Source organism: Calliphora vicina, chromosome 1, assembly GCF_958450345.1.
Source record: "Calliphora vicina chromosome 1, idCalVici1.1, whole genome shotgun sequence".
Lineage (NCBI taxonomy): Eukaryota > Metazoa > Arthropoda > Insecta > Diptera > Calliphoridae > Calliphora > Calliphora vicina.
Genome location: NC_088780.1, coordinates 15,560,128 through 15,578,591, shown reverse-complemented (window position 1 = coordinate 15,578,591; position 18,464 = coordinate 15,560,128). Strand labels below are relative to the sequence as shown.

The 18,464-nt window shown below is 32.5% G+C and overlaps 1 protein-coding gene across 1 annotated transcript in view; it reads left to right on the top strand.

The window, feature by feature from the left end:
• Window positions 1-18,464, top strand: part of NKCC (sodium potassium chloride cotransporter) — a 32,777-nt gene that overhangs the window by 7,577 nt on the left and 6,736 nt on the right. The window contains exons 2-9 of the mRNA XM_065499131.1: window positions 1,999-2,098; window positions 15,583-15,970; window positions 16,034-16,584; window positions 16,664-17,050; window positions 17,109-17,456; window positions 17,521-17,762; window positions 17,828-18,258; window positions 18,338-18,449. Coding sequence (XP_065355203.1) covers window positions 1,999-2,098; window positions 15,583-15,970; window positions 16,034-16,584; window positions 16,664-17,050; window positions 17,109-17,456; window positions 17,521-17,762; window positions 17,828-18,258; window positions 18,338-18,449 — 2,559 coding nt within the window. The remainder of the gene's footprint in view (window positions 1-1,998; window positions 2,099-15,582; window positions 15,971-16,033; window positions 16,585-16,663; window positions 17,051-17,108; window positions 17,457-17,520; window positions 17,763-17,827; window positions 18,259-18,337; window positions 18,450-18,464) is intronic.

Sequence of the window (18,464 nt, the reverse complement as noted above, 5' to 3'; positions counted from 1 at the left end):
GTTGCACTGTCCTGTTGGAACCACATGTTTTCCAATCCCAATTCATCGAGTTGCGGCAAGAAGAACTCGTTGATCATTGCTCTATAGCGCTCACCATTCACAGTAACCGTTTGGCCCGCGACGTCTTCGAAGAAAAAAGGTCCGATGACTATTCCAGCGAAAACAGCACACCATACAGTGACTTTGAGCGGGTGTAATGGCTCTTCGTGGGTTACACGCGGATTTTCAGTTCCCCAGAAGCGTAAATTTTGCTTATTTACGTACCCGCTAAGATGGAAATGGGCCTCATCACTCATGATTATTTTTGATGAAAAATCATCTTCCTCTTGACCGATTATTGGTCAAATAAATAGTCAGCAATATTCCGCGTTCTGGAGCAGTGTAGCGTAACATTGTTTATTAACGTGTATTTCGCATGTGTTTACTACACAAATGTCAAAACAGAACTGACATTAGGGGCCAATCGCAAAGTTTATAGCATTTTCTGATAGAAGGATTACTTTTGCGCCACCTTGTATATACAACCAGTAATATACTCTAGTCTATCGTAGTATAGTGTGCCCAGCCATATAATCCTATAGCGTTTTAACCTTAAACAATGACATATGACGGACATCTTTCCATTGTCCCTTTTAATAATCCTAGCCCTTATTGGAAGGCAAAGCATTATCACACCTACAAACGTCCTCACACCAAACCTGTCCAACTCTAAAAGCATCATGGTCCTTAATACTTTTTTCAGGATCGGTTGGCATCTTTCAAGTATCCCTCAGATATTATCTTAAAATAGTGACAGATCGGAGGTGTTGTTCAGTCCAGAACCTGGTCTCGGCATTTCTTGTGCAACCTCATTTTCCTGAACATTTCAACTTTGAAGTTGGCAACATGTCATCTAAAAGCCTTCAGCGCCGCTTCATTATCGACATAAATAGCGGACACATTTAAAATTTTATTTATTTTGAAAATATAGAGGTGCAGGTTTCCCACGTTTATACCCTTAGCGTAAGAATTTCCAAAAGTCCCTTCTTATTGGTTCTATATGAAGTAAAAATAACCTATTACCCGAATTTCCACTAGCTTTAGCGGTTTGGTCTGTGGTCACTTTAGTGTCCCTAAGTAATCTAGAGTGTAATCACTTGAAATTTTTGTGAACTGCACTTTAAAAAAGTAGTTATTTTACCCATTAGAAGCAGTCTATTAAATAATTCTCATTAGGTGATTATCTTTTTTCCCAACCAAAAACTGCAGATTAAAGAAATTTGGTTTTCTCAATGTCTCATTTGCTTTTATTCTGTCGCAAAGCTAACCCGACCTCATCTGTCAAATATTTATTTATCGTACAGATAAATTCAATCAGCTGACTGCTGTTCATAGTTTTTATGTGTTTGTGTTATTGTAAACGATATTAAATAGATTTTACAAATAAAAAAAAAAGGTTTAATAGAGTAATTAACATTAATTTGATGGAGGATGAACTCGAAGAACATGAGTTCCAAGTGAATGCTGAAAGAGTTTATCATGCCAGGCCTAACTACCTGGCATACATGCAGCATAATGATTTTTTCAAAAGATTCCGGCTTTCGATGGCCACATTAAACAGCTGATTTATGTAAACATGTTGTCACTTGAAGGCAGGGTTCCCAACTTTCAAATCTATTTTGAGAGGTAATGCCAACTGAAAATAATGTTTTTTGTCGGTATATTGAGAAAACCAAAATTGTTAACGGACAGTTTATCGGCCTAATAAATTTATGTCGACATTTAGTAACAGGCAGTTTGTCGATACATTGAGAAAACGGGCCTTAGGTGACGATCAGCGGAATTTTGTTATAAAAAATGCGGCCGCTGTAATTTTATTTATAGAGTAAATAAAACAAACTACTATTAGTAAATTTATGGACATTTTGTTTTAATAGTCATATTTTTTTTCTTTACATTTTGTTTCATTTTAAAGTTTTCATCTAAAAACCTATTTCTTATTTCCATATATCTTTACAGAGAATCTTTACCACGTCTAGGTAATTATAGGACATCACAAAAGAAAAAAAATAAGAGATGCTCCATAAGTCAACTACAATGCGAACCAGCACAGGAAGAGGTAATGTATTGTCTACTAGATCTCTTGTTATTATTATTTTCTGGCATATTAATATAGAAATTAAGAGGCGATAGGAATCAAGTAGAAAATCATTAATTCCATATACTTGAAATTGTGTCACATTCTTAAGAACCATAGAAATGTTGAAACAGCAACTAATTCTTAGATAAATAAATATAAAATAAAATAACTTAAAAGTGTAACAAACACTTCAAAAAGAGTAGTTTTGAAAACACATTTATCAAAAAAAAAATAAGTCAAAAGAATTAATCAGGGTTATTCCTGTTTTCATTTTAACCTATAACAATTATGATATTCTGGGAATAACTTTGAAAGTTTTCTACTTTATCAATTCTTATTTTTGTTGGAATTGAAATTTAAGAATTGATTTATTAACTCGAAAACAATGATTCACTTTTTCATGAATGGGGCAGAATTATAGTTTATAAAATTGAAGTAAATTATAAAAGATGTATTGTATTCCAAACAATATGCAATAAAAGAAGCAGTTTTAACTAAAATTAACAGGATTTCTCTTTTATTAAAAAAATATTTCATGAATGAAAACTTAAATAAACATTAATCAACGGCAACTAATTAAATTTCAACAAAATTAACAGAATGATGAATGATTATTTAAAAAAAAATCTAGTAAAATCCGCTCGCTACTCAAAACAAATTTAAACAAGTAAGAGTGTTATTAGAGTATCCAAAACCGAAACTGAAAACCGGTCAAACGGTTTTTTCATCTTTGTAAACTCCAACGGTTTCGGTTTTTTGACAAACCGGTTTTAATGAAATATATTTTCTAAAGCTCATTCAAACATATTGTTACGAAATTGTACTTGAATTCAAATATAATGCTTTCAAATAGCAGTGCTGTAATAGCAAACTGTAACATATCTGTGGGCATTATTACACCCCGTCTACAACAGGCATTAAATGCTGTTAAAACATGATGTTAAGACTTCATGTTAAATTATTAATATGTTAATGGTCGAGTATCGTACTCATGTCAATATTAAGATATTTCATTATTTTTTAATTGTCAGTGAAGCAAATTCTATAAAACATGGGAACTGTTCGTATAATCCAATGATTTTAAAAGTTTCTTCAACGTTAGCATCCATTTTTATTTATTTTATTTATTTTTTGTTTTATAGTATTACAAAGCCAATAAATTTTTACACAATTTTCAACATTATTTTACAGCATTTATTTGATTGTTTGTCGAATGAAAATTGTAAATGAAAAAAAAAAGCAACAAAATGGCTGCTGTCAAGCTTAAACGTTATTTCATGTTATAATAGAGTTGGTAAAACACATGGTTTAACAACCATGTTAAAACATGAGAAAAACGCTAACATGATGTCTCTATACCTAACACTAACATCATGTTAGTGTTTATGTTTAGCATTTCATGCCTGTTGTAGACGGGGTGTTAACATTGAATAAAAAATTTCAGTTGACCATTGATCGTAAGTTGGCAACTAGGGTTTTTAATTTCCCGACCTTTTTTGATTCCCGGGAAATTTTTTTCTACATTCCCGGTTACCCGGCTATTCCCGAAATATATAATGATACTGTAAATTAGGAATAGTATAGCCTAATTTCATATAAAAACTTAGTGTTATAATTATTAAATATCAGAGCTTCGAATTAATTAATAAAATTTGAGCTTAATTCACTAAAATCTTAATCCGTAATTAAAGAATGTCAGCCTTTCATTCCATAAATCCATTCTTAATATTTAATTTTTTATATTCATTCCAAAGCCTTTGTTTAAACTGAATTAATCACCCCTATCGCGAATCAATATTTCAAGTGAAATATGTTCCCTTTTCCCATTTTTCGTTCATAAACTTTGTTCACGTGAAAAAATTCCCCATGTAGTAAAATTTTTAGATGAAATTTTGTAAACAATAAACCGCTATTACGAACAAAATCAACTATTGTGAATGAACAAATTAGGGGAATATCACGATAGCAATTTCCTCTTCGGGGGAAATGGATATTTAATGGGAACAAAAATGTCACATGTTTTTCACGATAGTGGTGAATTTTAAAGTTAATTAATAACAGAATTTATTCAAACTTTGAATGATTAAATTTTTGTTAAATCAAATCATTTACAAAATTAATTGAAAAAATTGTCTTAAGCCTTTTTGTACTAGATTTGAATTGAAGAAAAATTTAATCATTTAATAAACTTTTGAAGCTATTTTGTTATGGATTTGAAGAAGAAGAAATTAGAATGTTTCAATGAGAAATAAATTATGTAAATAATGAATTCACTTTTTAAATTTTCATACGAAAAACCCCAAATATATAATAATAATAATATGCAGTCTATTATTGCCAAGATATAAGCAAAAAACTGTTCTAACTTGTTTTCTATGTATTTTCGTCAGTTTTTAATTCCCGCGATTCCCGACTAAAAATCCCGGGAATCGGGTAGTGAAAAATTTGCAAAATTCCCGGGAAATTTGTACCGGGAATTCCCGGGATAAAAACCCTATTGACAACGCTGTTTGCTGCGACCGTATATTCGAATTCGAATATTCAGTTAAAGAACATTGTAGAAAGTACACCACAGATGGCGTATGTATTAGAAAGCTCAGACAGTTAAAAAGCAATCTAGAGTGCATATGGCAGTGTTATAAATAGTGGCAGAGGTTGCAGTCGTTAGTGAGTTTATCAGAGATGATTTTCGAATAAACATCAACTGAGTGCCTTAAGGAGTGCTGTGTTTTTTAAGTGAATTCGTGTACATTATAAAGTGTGTCTGTATTTCTGAGAATTTATTAACGTGTATAAAATAAAACATTGAGTGACTATTTAATTCTGTTGTTGTTGTACATTTTAAATAAATAAAGAGTTGTTACAATTTTCAAACTACTAAACGGCTTTTATTTGCAATTAAAAGTATCCGTTTTATTTAAAGGAAATAAACCAACGTTTTGAAAAGGTTAAAACGTAACAATATTTCAAAACTTTCGATACCATTTTTAAAAATATTGATTTATTTTATAGAAAATTGTAGCATTTGACAACGTTTCGTAAAAGATATAAAATAATTGCATAAAGAATTCAAAAATGCTTAATATCCATTAAATAAAAATTTAATATAAACCGGTTAACCGGTTTTTTTGAAGACAAAACCCGAAACCGTTTAACCTTTTTTTAAAAAAGACAATAATCGAAACCGGTTTTTTCAAAAACCCACTTTTTCGGTTAAACCGAAAACCGGTTTTTTTTAAATTTGCCGGGTTTTTTGACGCTCTAAGGCCCGTTTTCTCAATGTATCGATAAACTGCCTGTTAGTAAATGTAGACATAAATTTATTAGGCCGATAAACTGTCCGTTAACAATTTTGGTTTTCTCAATATACCGACAAAAACAGTCACCGCTCCCTATCGGCAATAACATGTGAAATTTTGTTCCCATGAAATATCCATTTCCCTCGAAGGGAAAATTGCTATCGGGAATATCATGATGAACTTTACATTCACAATAGTTGATTTTGTTCGTAACAGCTGTTTATTGTTTACAAAATTCCATCTAAAAATTTCACAATAAGGGGAATTTTTTTCACGTGAACAAAGTTGATGAACGAAAAAAGGAAAAGGGAAAATATTTCATGTGAAATGTTGATTCGCGATAGGGGAGATTATTTTCATTTGGCAATACCTCTCAAAATACAGGCCTGTCACAAAATTCCACTTTCCACTTTCAGTTGTCAAAGTGGAATTGATATTTCTTTGGAATTATTTATTTTTCTAAAAATTTTAATCAATTTCTGTACCAAAAACTTTACTTTTGTTTTAATATTAAAAAACGGTGTCAAATTAAAATCACAAATACAGAATTATAAAACATTTTTGGAATTAATAAATTACACGGAATCTAAAGAACCTAAAACGAACTCGATCGGAATGTAAACAAATTGTGTGACAGGCCTGATAGATGTGAAAGTTGGAAACCCTACCTTCAAGTGACAACATGTTTACATAAATCAGCTGTTTAATGTGGAATCTTTTGAAAAATTAATTATCCTGCATGTCTGCCAGGTAGTTAGGCCTGGCATGATAAACTCTTTCAGCATTCACTTGGAACTCATGTTCTTTGAGTTCATCCTCCATCAAATTAATGTTAATTCCTCTATTAAATCTTTTTTTTATTTGTAAAATCTATTTAATATCGTTTACAATAACACAAACACATAAAAACTATGAACAGCAGTCAGCTGTTTGAATTTATCTGTACGATAAATAATTGGCAAATGAGGTCGGGTTAGCTTTGCGACAGAATAGAAGCAAATGAGACATTGAGAAAAACAAATTTCTTTAATCTGCAGTTTTTCGTTGGGAAAAAAGATAATCACCTAATAAGAAAACGGCCCTAAGTGTTATATTCGGCTGTGTCGAATATTGTATACCCACCATCACAATCTGATATAGGGGTTATTTGGGGGACAGGGTCAATTATGGACAGACCCTCACAACAGTTGGTAGAAAGATTTAGGTTCATATCAAACTTATTTATGTCCAAGTCATTTTCTAAAGGGTAATTTTTACGGCGGTGGTGGCTGAATCCAAAAAAAGGTTGGCTGTCAGCCGAGGTTGGCTGTCAGCCGAAATTTCGAAAATTTTATGAAATTACTAAGGAACTTTAATCAAAAACGGAGGGTATTTTCAAGACGATTTAAGTCGCAAAAATTTCGCCGGCGGCCGCTTCTATAATTTATTCAGCCGGCTTACAGCCGTAAAAGATATAAAATAATTGCTAAAGAATTCAAAAATGTTAAATATCCATTAAATAAAAATTTAATATAAACCGGTTAACCGGTTTTTTTTAAGACAAAAACCGAAACAGTTTAACCGTTTTTTTTTAAAGACAATAATCGAAACCGGTTTTTTCGCAAAAATTTTGCCGATTTAAGTCGCAAAAATTTCGCCGGCGGCCGCTTTTAAAATTTATTCAGCCGGCTTTCAGCCGTTCGGTGAGGAAGGAGGGACAAATGTTGCACGATTTTTACCATAAGTTACAGTATAATTTCGGAGTACTTAGAATTAATTTGTGCAAAATTTTATGAAAAGATGGCCGGATATTCAACATATTTATAGCTGCTCAAAAAATATTCCGGAAGGACATTTGTATGGGGGCTAGGTGAAATCATGAAATCACCGATATTGACCATTTTCAATACCGAACAAAGCTTATCAATAGAGGGTATTTGTGGAAAATTTCAGCCAGGTCTTGGACCCTACCAGACAGACAGACGGACATAGCTAGATCGTCTTAGAATTTCATAAGGACCCAGAATATATATACTTTTGGTCTGCGATCAATATACAAACCAACTCCTCCCCCCACCAAAAAAAATCTTTTTCGATTTTGAGTATAAAAAAAGTGCTAAACATTTCATTAAATATTTTTCCCATTTTAACTAAATCGTTATAATTTTTGATTGTAACATGACAAAGCAAAATTAAAACGACGTTTAATTAGCATGTTTAACAGTTTTGTAGAGAGACACTACAAACGATCACAAAATATCAATATACATATTTAATTAACGCTTTTATTCAATTTTATATTTAACTAGTGTAAACACTGTATACAGATAGATAGATTCGAGTACTTAAATACAATAAATTGTAAACAAATAAATAACAGCAGGAATTTACAAAGAATTCATATTATTAGTTATAAGTATTTTTGAAATTAACAGCATTTGTTTACGAATAGCTAAAAATTTTAGTTAAATAAATCAATGAAGGAAATGTTTTGTAATAAATATTTACTTATGATGGTTTTATAAGAGTATTTTATAATTGGAATTACAAACTTGTAAAGTATAAACAAATTAAAGCGCAAAATCTTCACGTGAATAGTAGTTACATTGGAAATTACAATTTTCGGATTTTTGTATATTTTTGAAAAGGGTTTTTCATTAGGTGCTTCCTATCTTTAAATTTAAATAAAACAAAGTGTTAGTGAGATATCATCGAAATTTTGTATTCGTTTGAAAGTCCTATCGATGCCATTATGTATCCGAAAATTCTAATTTTTCCATGACTATGGCTCACAAATCAGGCTGAAATTGATTAATGGCGACTTAAGAAAATCCCACAAGAAAAAGTCTAACGGGCACATTCTCGGTGGCCAGTTCACATCACCTCCACTTGACCATGCCCTCAAATTGCTCGTGCAGAATGACCAATGTGACATGAGCTGTGTGGCATCTGCCAGATAGGGTTCGGATATATTAGTAGGGAAGGGGAGGTTAAACCTCCTATATAACACCATTATAGGTTGATCTTTGAATAATTCCGGGACTCTAGGAAGCTATCCTGGTGTAATAGGACGGCTTGCAAGGTGTCTAGGGCTATTTGGTCAACGTTGGATGCAAAGGCAACTAATCCAATAAGCACCAAAGCTCCAAAAATACAAGCACTTGAATATTTTGTTGGAATTTGAGTTGTATGCAAATGTAATTATGTTTTAAACTTGAAAAATATGTACATATTTGAAAAAATTAAATTTTTTTTAAACAAAAAACATATGGTTTGAATTTATGTTTCCTTTTTACTGGAGAATGCAATTGAAATAGAGTGTAATACAAATGTAATTCAATTACTTGACTATAATTCAAGGCTTGAATTACACTTGCTTTCAACTTGAATTTCAGTAAAACTGCTTATTGGATAGGAAAAGTCCCAGGTCTTTAGTAGGAGTGATAACCGGTCACTGCCCCATTGGAGTCTTCATTGGTAAATGGTATAGTGGCACACAGGACTTCTGTAGGTTGATTCTGTGCAACTGTCATAGGCTACACAGTCTCAGGCAAAAATGGCTATGAGAAAGATTCCATGATGAACTGGTGATGAACTATGAATAAAATGAAAATGTAATGTTCTTAAAGCAATTATATTAAGGGCCCTAACATTACAACTTCTAAGGATATTCATCTGAGTATTTGTGGAAATTTTCCTTTTGTGTTTTCAGCAAGCAGACAGACGGACTGGACATAGCCAGATCGTCTTAGAATCTTATGAGGTACCAGAATATATGTATATACTAAAGTGGGTCAGCGACAAATATTTTGATGTGTTACAAACGGAATGACAAAATCAATATAACCCCCATATTTTTTGATGCTGGTTATAAAAACAGAGAAGAATTAGTGCCAGTCATTGACATTAATAATTGAATTTATTTCTCACTCCTCACAGGCTTTAAAACAAAAGCAAATAAAGGTTTATTAAACAGTTATTTTTAGAAATTTATTTTTTCTATAACTAAATTTACCTCTAAATTTACTGAAGATGTAGACCAGTTATTTTAGCTCTCTAACAGTAGGCAATTTTATTTAGTATTATAAATTTCAATAGAACTTATACGTCAGTGTTACTTTTCGTAAATAATTTTTTAAATATTAAATGCTGCTAATTTTCTTAATAACAAAATAAATGCTTATTTATATTTTCACCCCAGAAAAATTAACATCAATTAGATAAAATCGTAAACGATTTGTTTCTAAAGAAAAGCTAATAAATCATTGTTTAAAATAACGCTATGACTTGTATATGATATGACTATTGCGTTAAACAAAACGAAGACAAAACTATTTAACATGTCAAAAAAAACTAAAGACAATTTACAATTAACGAATTAATGTAAATAAATTAAAGAATTTTAGGGAAATTAAAATTTAACATTAAAACAATTGATAATGAAATAAATGCTAGACAAAAGTATTAAACAAGAATCGTCACAATGTCGTTTGTTATTAACTGGCTTACTCAAAAAAAGTACTTCAAAGTACTAAATATTAGAAGAAAAAAAACAACAATAAAATAGAAAAAGACAACTTCAACGTGTGTACGTTGTATGTTAACGTGTTTGCCTGAAGTTGGCCACAGTCATACATAAAAATATCAAAATGACAATGATTTATCACTTGAATGTCAATGATTTTATTTTAACTGAAGTGTGATAAACATTACGAAAATATTAAACAAAAACTATATATATAAACAAAGCATAGAAAATAACTAAATATTAACTAAACTTTTGTTAGATAAATTCAGGTATTTTGCTTCTTTTGTTCAAGTACTACTATTTATGACATAAAAATGTCATTGCTTTAACACACAAACAAAAAAAAATGACAATGGTACTTCAGTTTGGTGGGTAAAAAACAAAAGAAACTTGTACAAAATTTCCACTTTGCACCAGAAATTTATCACGTGCTTATATTAAAGCAGGTGCCACATATTTTTTTATGATTTTGAAATTAAATTGGAAGAGAAAAAAAACCCAAAATATAAAAAAAAAACTTTCTCAAATTATTAAAAATGCTCTTTATATTGTTACGAAATTACATATCAATTTGAATTTCACGGTCTGTAAAGAATTCTTGCAATATTCATCATTAGAGGGCGGATTTTCATGCATTTATAAATAAAAAAATTATGCGCCTAAGAATATGCTTTATTACAAAATAATTATTAAAGCCAGTGTTTGAAAAACTAGACTACAAGTAGCAGTAGCAACGAAAAGCACAAGTAGTCTAGTTTAAAAATTAATAAAAACTCGGAGTCAATCAATTACTACTACTACTGCTACCTTCACATTTTGGTAGCAGTAGTTGTAGTAGTACCAATAAAAGAAAAATTTAAAAGTAGCAGAGTAATTTATTTGCTATTGCTACCTTAAAAAAGAAAAAGTTTTCATGTAGCAGAGCCATTAGTTTTTTATTAATTCTGCTACTTTTAAAATTTAGTAATAGAAGTAGCAGTTAGGTAGTAGAAGAAGTAGCAGTTAAGTAGCAGTTGAAGTAGCAGCTAAGTAGCAGTTGAGGTAGCAATAAAATAAGTCAAAATAAAAATCTTCAGCCAAAAAAGGATATTGTGTGTTGTTGTTGTGAATGTATATTTGTGTAAGGAGTGAGATCGAAAAATTCTTAACACACGTTTTTCATTACATTTTTTAACCCAAGTATTATTTGAATTTTTTTTTGATCAAGTTACCTTTGAAAAACATGTCAGTTATTATGTGTAATGTCAATTATATTAATTTTTTTGTTAATCTGATTAAAATGAGTGACCAGAAAAAAGTGCGTACTGAAATTATTAAATATTTTCAACAAAACCCAACTTGGTCTTACAAAAAGTTGGCCAAGCATACAAAGGTCTGCCGTCAAACTGTTTCCAATGTTATTAAACAGTACCGGGAGAACTTGTCAGTTGATAGAAAACCTGGTTCAGGTAGAAGGAATGGTCCACATGATGTTTCTAAAGCCAAAAAAATAGAACGCATTTTCAAAAGAGCTCCCAACACATCCGGTAGGAAAGCAGCCCGGTTAGCTCAGTGCTCGGACTATTTGGTACGAAAAGTTAAAGCTAATGCAGGTTTAAAAACATACAAGGCTCAAAAAGTTCCTGACAGGAACGCTACTAAAAATTTAGAGGCCAAAAACAGAGCACGGAAATTGAAGTCAAGTTTTATAAAAAAATATTCTTGCTGCATAATGGATGACGAAACGTATGTTCTGGCAGATTTTTCGCAACTTCCAGGTCAAAAATTTTATGTTGCTGATGCTCGAGGGAATGTTGAAGAAAAGTTTAGGACCCAAAAGCAGACAAAATTTCCCAGAAAGTTCTTGGTATGGCAAGCAATATGCAGTTGCGGCAAAAGAAGCCACTCATTTGTTACAACGGGCTCTATAAATACCGAAATTTACATCAAGGAATGTTTACAAAAAAGGCTGCTTCCATTCATAAGACTTCATAATGTGTCCACTTATTTTTGGCCTGACTTGGCATCCTGTCACTATGGCAAACAAGCCCTTGAGTGGTACAAGAACAATAATGTGGTATTTGTACCAAGAGAGGCAAATCCTCCAAACTGCCCGGAGCTAAGGCCAGTGGAGAGATATTGGGCTCTTGTTAAAAGAGAATTGAAGAGTACAAAAAAGGTGTCCAAAAGTGTGGTAGATTTTAAACGGAGATGGACTACATGTTCGAGCAAAGTGACAGAAAGCACTATAAAAACGTTAATGGAAGGGTTTCCGAAAAAGGTTCAAAATTTCATCACTAGTGATTAAAACTATAAAAATAATTTTTTTTGTAAATTGTAATAATAATTTCAATCAAATAAAAAAAAAATTAAAGCTGTAAGTTTAGTGGTTTCTTTTTTATAAACATATATGTATGTTAAGAATTTTTCGATCTCACTCCTTAAGTTGGTCATGTTGTAAATAAAAGTTCGGCTTTTTTGTTATACACACAGACAACACGATCTTTCTGTTAGCAACACGAACATCTGAGACGAATAAAAACGAATAATTCTTTCAAAAACTCTCAAAACAAAAACAACATACAGTGTTTAATTCTGTCAATTATGGTGTTATGACTGAAGATTTTCTTTTTTGACTACTTTTATTGCTACCTTAACTGCTGCATCAACTGCTACTTAACTGCTACCTTATTTCTAAATAATAAAAATTAAAACTCGATATAGAGCAGTAGCAATGATTTGTATTTTTATGCTACTACTCCATTTACAATTCATGTTTTATTACTAGCAGTAGTTTTAAATAAAACAAGAAAACGAAAAAAGTCAAATGCTACTGCTACCGCTACATACACTTTTTTGAAGCAGTAGTTTTAGCAACAGTTAAAAATTTGTTAGTTATCGTAGCTTTTTAAACACTGATTAAAGCATGAAAACAAACAGAACTAGTATTGATCTATTTTGTTATTGTTGTTTTTCGTTGTAATAATATATTTTGCCTATCTTTAGGCGCATACATTTATTTATAAATGCATGAAAATCCGCCCCCTATTCATCATGTTTATAAACATTTCCAGTGCTCGAAACTTGTACTTATAAACAATGTTGATAACACGCTGTTATTAACATTGTTTATAAGTATAATAACACTAACAGTTAAAGCATCTAACATTAATATTAAATAGAACATTCTAGTTTTGTCAGTTACATAATTCATGAAACTACTAGAAGATGACAGAGCAGTTAGTGTATTGTAGGTGCTGTTGGACTTAACATAAACTGTATTACCAGTGTGTTTTTAAAGTGTGTAATATAAGGATGTGTATTAAAAGAGAGTAACCATTTAAATTGTTGTGTTATTTTACAATGTTACAATTTCTAAACTACTAATCGCTTTAATTTGCAATTAAAGTAAGACGGTTTATTTAAAGAAAATAAACCACCGTTTTTAAAAAGTTAAAACGTAACAATATATTCACTTGTGAGTCTTTTCATTAAGATTAACAATTGAAGCAACATTTTTAAACCAGCTATCTATCATTCGTTTTAGCTTATAACTACTGTTTAGTGTCTTATCATGTACTTTTTAAATTACCTCCACGATTAACTATGATTTTTTTTTGTAGTTGTTGTTTTTTGGTTCTGTATTAATTAGTTTAGACACTTTAGCTAATTTTTTTTTTGTTTGGTTTCTTTATCATAATTGATTGGTAATTTATCAATTTGCATGTCATTTTTATTATTTTCAATTAGCGGAGTCTGTTTTGATTTGTTAAAATACAAAAAAAAAATCGAAGTTTTCAACTAAAATTATTTTGTAATTTTTATTGTTTAATGATTTCAATCTTATTAAATGTTGAAACATTAGAAAATAATGTGTTGCGTTATATAAGTTAGACATGCATAAAACAAATTAAATTTGTTATGTAAACAAAATTAAATTTTTGGGGATTTTTGTTTTTAATTTACAATAAAAATATATTATTTGCTTAATAAACAAACATTTTTGCCGATTTTTAATAGAATACATGTATGTATATCCCAAAATATTTCACATGGCTGCGAGGCGTATGAGTAATATTTAATATAAATTCGAATTAATATTAATCATGCGCAACAGTATATTAACAAAAATTGGCGGTAACATAAAAATCGCAGTTTTTTCTCTTGGTTGTATGACTTAAAAATGCGGGATTTTTTAAATTTTTAGCTCTAATTTTGAAACATTTGAACAATATAAATATATTCAAAGTATTGACTATTGTTTGCTATGACCTTTTTCCATCTTTCTGGCAACATATTAATTCCGAGCCAAAATAATTGTTCATCTTTTGATGCCAAGAACGAATCAAGCCAATATCGGATATTCTGTTCTGAAGTGAAGTGAAGCATATCCCAGAGAGAGCGCTCTGCATCGATCGAAACAAATCGTAGTCGGACGGGCTACGGTCTGGACTATAAAGCGAGTAAGGCAAAACTTCCCAACCACTTTTTAACAGGTATTGCAACATGTGGCCGATCGTTGTCATGATGGAATATTACGGTTTCAGGTCTGGCAGCATATTCTGGGCGTTTTTCGGCCAATGCTCAAATATGCTAAAATATGACAGTATAAAGACGAAGAGCTAAAATCTGACTGTAGAAACCCCTACGATTGAAACTGAAATATGACTGTACAAAGACCGACTATTGAAGCTAAAATCTGACTGTAGAAAGTCCTACGATTGAAGCTAAAATATGACTGTATAAAGACAGTATAAAGACCGAATATTGAAGCTAAAATCTGACTGTAGAAGGACCTACGATTGAAGCTAAAATCTGACTGTAGAAAGACCTACGATTGAAACTAAAATATGACTGTATAAAGACCGACTATTGAAGCTAAAATCTGACTGTAGAAAGACCTACGATTGAAGCCAAAATCTGACCGTAGAAAGACCTACGATTGAAGCTAAAATCTGACTGTAGAAAGACCTACGATTGAAACTAAAATATGACTGTATAAAGACCATTCATAGAAGCTAAAATATGACAGTATAAAGACCTGTGATGGTCTGGCCAGATTTCAGCAGCTCATAATAAATTAGGGCTCTTTTGGTCCCACCAAATACAAAGCCTTACCGGGCTTTACATACGTTCTCTTACGCTTTGGGTTACCGTAATGGATCCATTTTTCATCGCAATTAATGATTCGGTGCAAATGATTGTCTTCAAGCAGCAGCTTCAATTCGTATGGTACTCAATTTCACTGCTTTTGGATGAATCGTGCTGCTAATGTTTGGAATTGCTGCTTGCATAGCTCCCAATGATTTTGGAAGCCCTTGTTGAGTTTGAAATTAATTTTCATGGTGTATTACAGATTGCAACTGGCAGCTATCATTTATGTTGCCAAACTGGCCATCAGAAATTTGTGGTTGCCCTCTGGTGGCCATCCATAATCGACCAATTATTAAAAACAAAAACCATTTATTGTAAATCCCGCATTTTTAAGTCATACATCCAATACTTTTTTATTATATTATTTATCACGTTAGTTCGACTCAGTACCAAGCAATGTAAAGTTGAAGCAAATCGTTCATAAGTTGTCTGCCCCCAGACGGGCATTGTACTTTATATTTACAAACTTTATATTTTCCTTATAATCCAAACATAAAAATGATTAAACTTACTTACCTTTCCAGACCATACAAATTCCCGAACCTCTGGCACCAGAACCAAGTGGACACGGCATAAAACTTGGATGGATTGTTGGTGTAATGGTGCCTTGTCTGCTCAATATCTGGGGTGTAATGCTGTTCTTGCGTCTCAGTTGGGTGGTGGCACAATCGGGTATTTTGCAAACACTTATTATCATAGCCATATCCGCCATTGTTTGTGTAGTCACCACTCTATCGCTGTCGGCCATCAGTACAAATGGTGAAGTTAAAGGTGGAGGTGTGTACTTTATTATATCAAGATCATTGGGTCCCGAGTTTGGTGCATCGGTGGGTGTGGTATTTGCATTTGCCAATGCAGTGGCGGCCGCCATGAATACCATAGGTTTCTGTGATTCCCTAAATACTTTATTGCGTAAGTGTGAAGAAAAAAAGCCTTAAGCTTAGGAAAAGTAATAAACACTTCCTTGATTTCCAGGTGAAAATGGCTTAAAAATCGTTGATGGTGGCATAAATGATGTGCGTATTGTTGGTGTTTGCACCTTGCTAGTTTTAATTTGCATATGCTGTGTTGGCATGGAATGGGAGACTAAAGCGCAAAATTTCCTTATTGTCACCATTGTCTTGGCAATATTTAATTTTCTGATTGGTGCTGGCATTGGTCCTCAGGGTAATGCCGATAGTATTGCCAAAGGTTTTGTGGGCTTCTCGTGGGGTACTCTAAAGGAGAATTTCGTTTCGGATTATCGCTTTTCCGAGAAGGTTAATCAGAATTTCTTCAGTGTATTTGCCATATTTTTTCCCAGTGTTACGGGTATTCAGGCGGGTGCCAATATCTGTGGTGATTTAAAGAATCCTGGTGATGCCATACCCAAGGGTACGCTATGGGCTTTGTTGTTGTCTATGATATCGTATGCGATTTTTGTGCTTTTCGCTGGTGGTGCGGCAGTGCGTGATGCTTCGGGTAATGTTACCGATTTGATAAATGGTACTATTATCAGCTCTCAGCTGTCCTGTAAAGCCGATAATGTAAGTGTAACGTTTTGTGTTTAATTTTATTGTGGAAGAGTATTGTGTATTTCTAACCTAGCTGATTTAAATTTCATAGACCTGTGAATATGGTTTAGCCAATTCGTATTCGGTTATGCAATTGATGTCTTTGTGGGGACCGCTGATCTATGCTGGTTGTTTTGCGGCCACTTTGAGTACAGCTTTAACTAACTTGCTGTCTGTACCCCGCTTGGTACAAGCTTTGGGTATAGATCAAATCTATCCTGGTTTGATTTTCTTCTCAAAGCCTTACGGCAAACATGGTGAACCCTATCGAGGCTATGTATTGACATTTATAATCTCAGCTGGTTTCCTGTTAATCGGTCAGCTTAATGTGATTGCTCCTCTTATTTCCACATTCTATTTGGCTTCGTATGCTCTCATCAATTTCTGTACCTTCCATGCGGCCTTTGTCAAGCCTTTGGGTTGGAGACCCACATTTAAGGTAAGTTTTCCTAAACATAATAATAAAAATTAATGATTCGAATTCCTTTTGACTTTAGTATTATAATGCCTGGCTAAGTTTGTTTGGCTGTGTTCTGTGTGTGGCCATAATGTTCCTTATAGACTACATATCATCCTTGGTGACTTTGGCCATAATATTTGTTTTGTATCTGGTGGTCATGTATCGCAAACCCGAGGCCAATTGGGGTTCTTCTACCCAGGCCCAACAATATAAAGCTGCCATTACAGCTATGCATAGACTGCAAAATGTTTCGGATCATGTTAAGAACTATACACCCCAAGTTTTGGTGTTGACGGGAGATCCCATAATAAGACCACCTCTAGTTGATTTCAGTTATTTGTTAACCAAACACAATTCTCTATTATTTGTGGTCAATATAGTGCCGGTAAGTTTCCGTGCAATTTTTTACTGTTAAACTTAAGTTTTCTATATTATATTCTTGCCTTTAGACCAGTTTGATTTATAAGAAACGTCAACAAATCATTAAGGAAGGTCAAAAATATTTGAATGCCCGCAAAATTAAGGCATTTTACAATGTACTTGATGGTTTCTCCATGGAAGATGGTGTCAGAGCTTTGTTGAAATCTACCGGTTTTGGTAAACTACAACCCAACATTATGGTAATGGGCTATAAAACCAATTGGTGTGATTGTGATGCCAAAGAAGTGGAGAGTTATTTCAATATATTAAAGTAAGTTTGAGGACTTTTCATAACTCAAAATTTTTCTTAAATTGTTTTTGCATTTTCCATTGTAGCATGTCCTTTTCGTTGCGCATGGGTGTGGTAATTTTACGCTTACCCGATGGTTTAGACTTTTCCGAATTGAATCCTGAAATTTCCTATTCCGGTCCTAATGGTTTGGGCCACATTAACACGGCCAATGCTATGGGTTTCACCAATCTTCTAGTGCCCGAAGGCAATACTGCTTCAGATCTTTTGCATGTGGATTCTAATCTAAATTTGGCCGCTATGGATAGTGTTAATTCTTCATTGACCGTGCCCGAGCCACCGCCAATGCCCAATATGAGCAGTTCCAAGAAATATAAACTACATCAAGATGATAATGTAACCTATTTGACAAAGGGTGGTTCTGAAGTTCCTAAACATATTTTAGATGCCGTCACCATATTCTCGAATAAACATCCCAAGAGTACGATTGATGTATATTGGTTGTATGATGATGGCGGTAAGTTTTTAAAGGGGATTTATTGGAGTATTGGTTATTGATTTTCAATTGTTTCGTTTTTTTTTATTTCATTTTAAAGGTTTAACCATGTTGCTGCCTTATATTATATCGTTGCGTTCCAATTGGCAAAATTGTAAATTACGTGTGTTTGCTTTGAGTCATGGCAAAGATGAGGACATGGAAGAAAAGAAGTAAGTAGTTAGTAA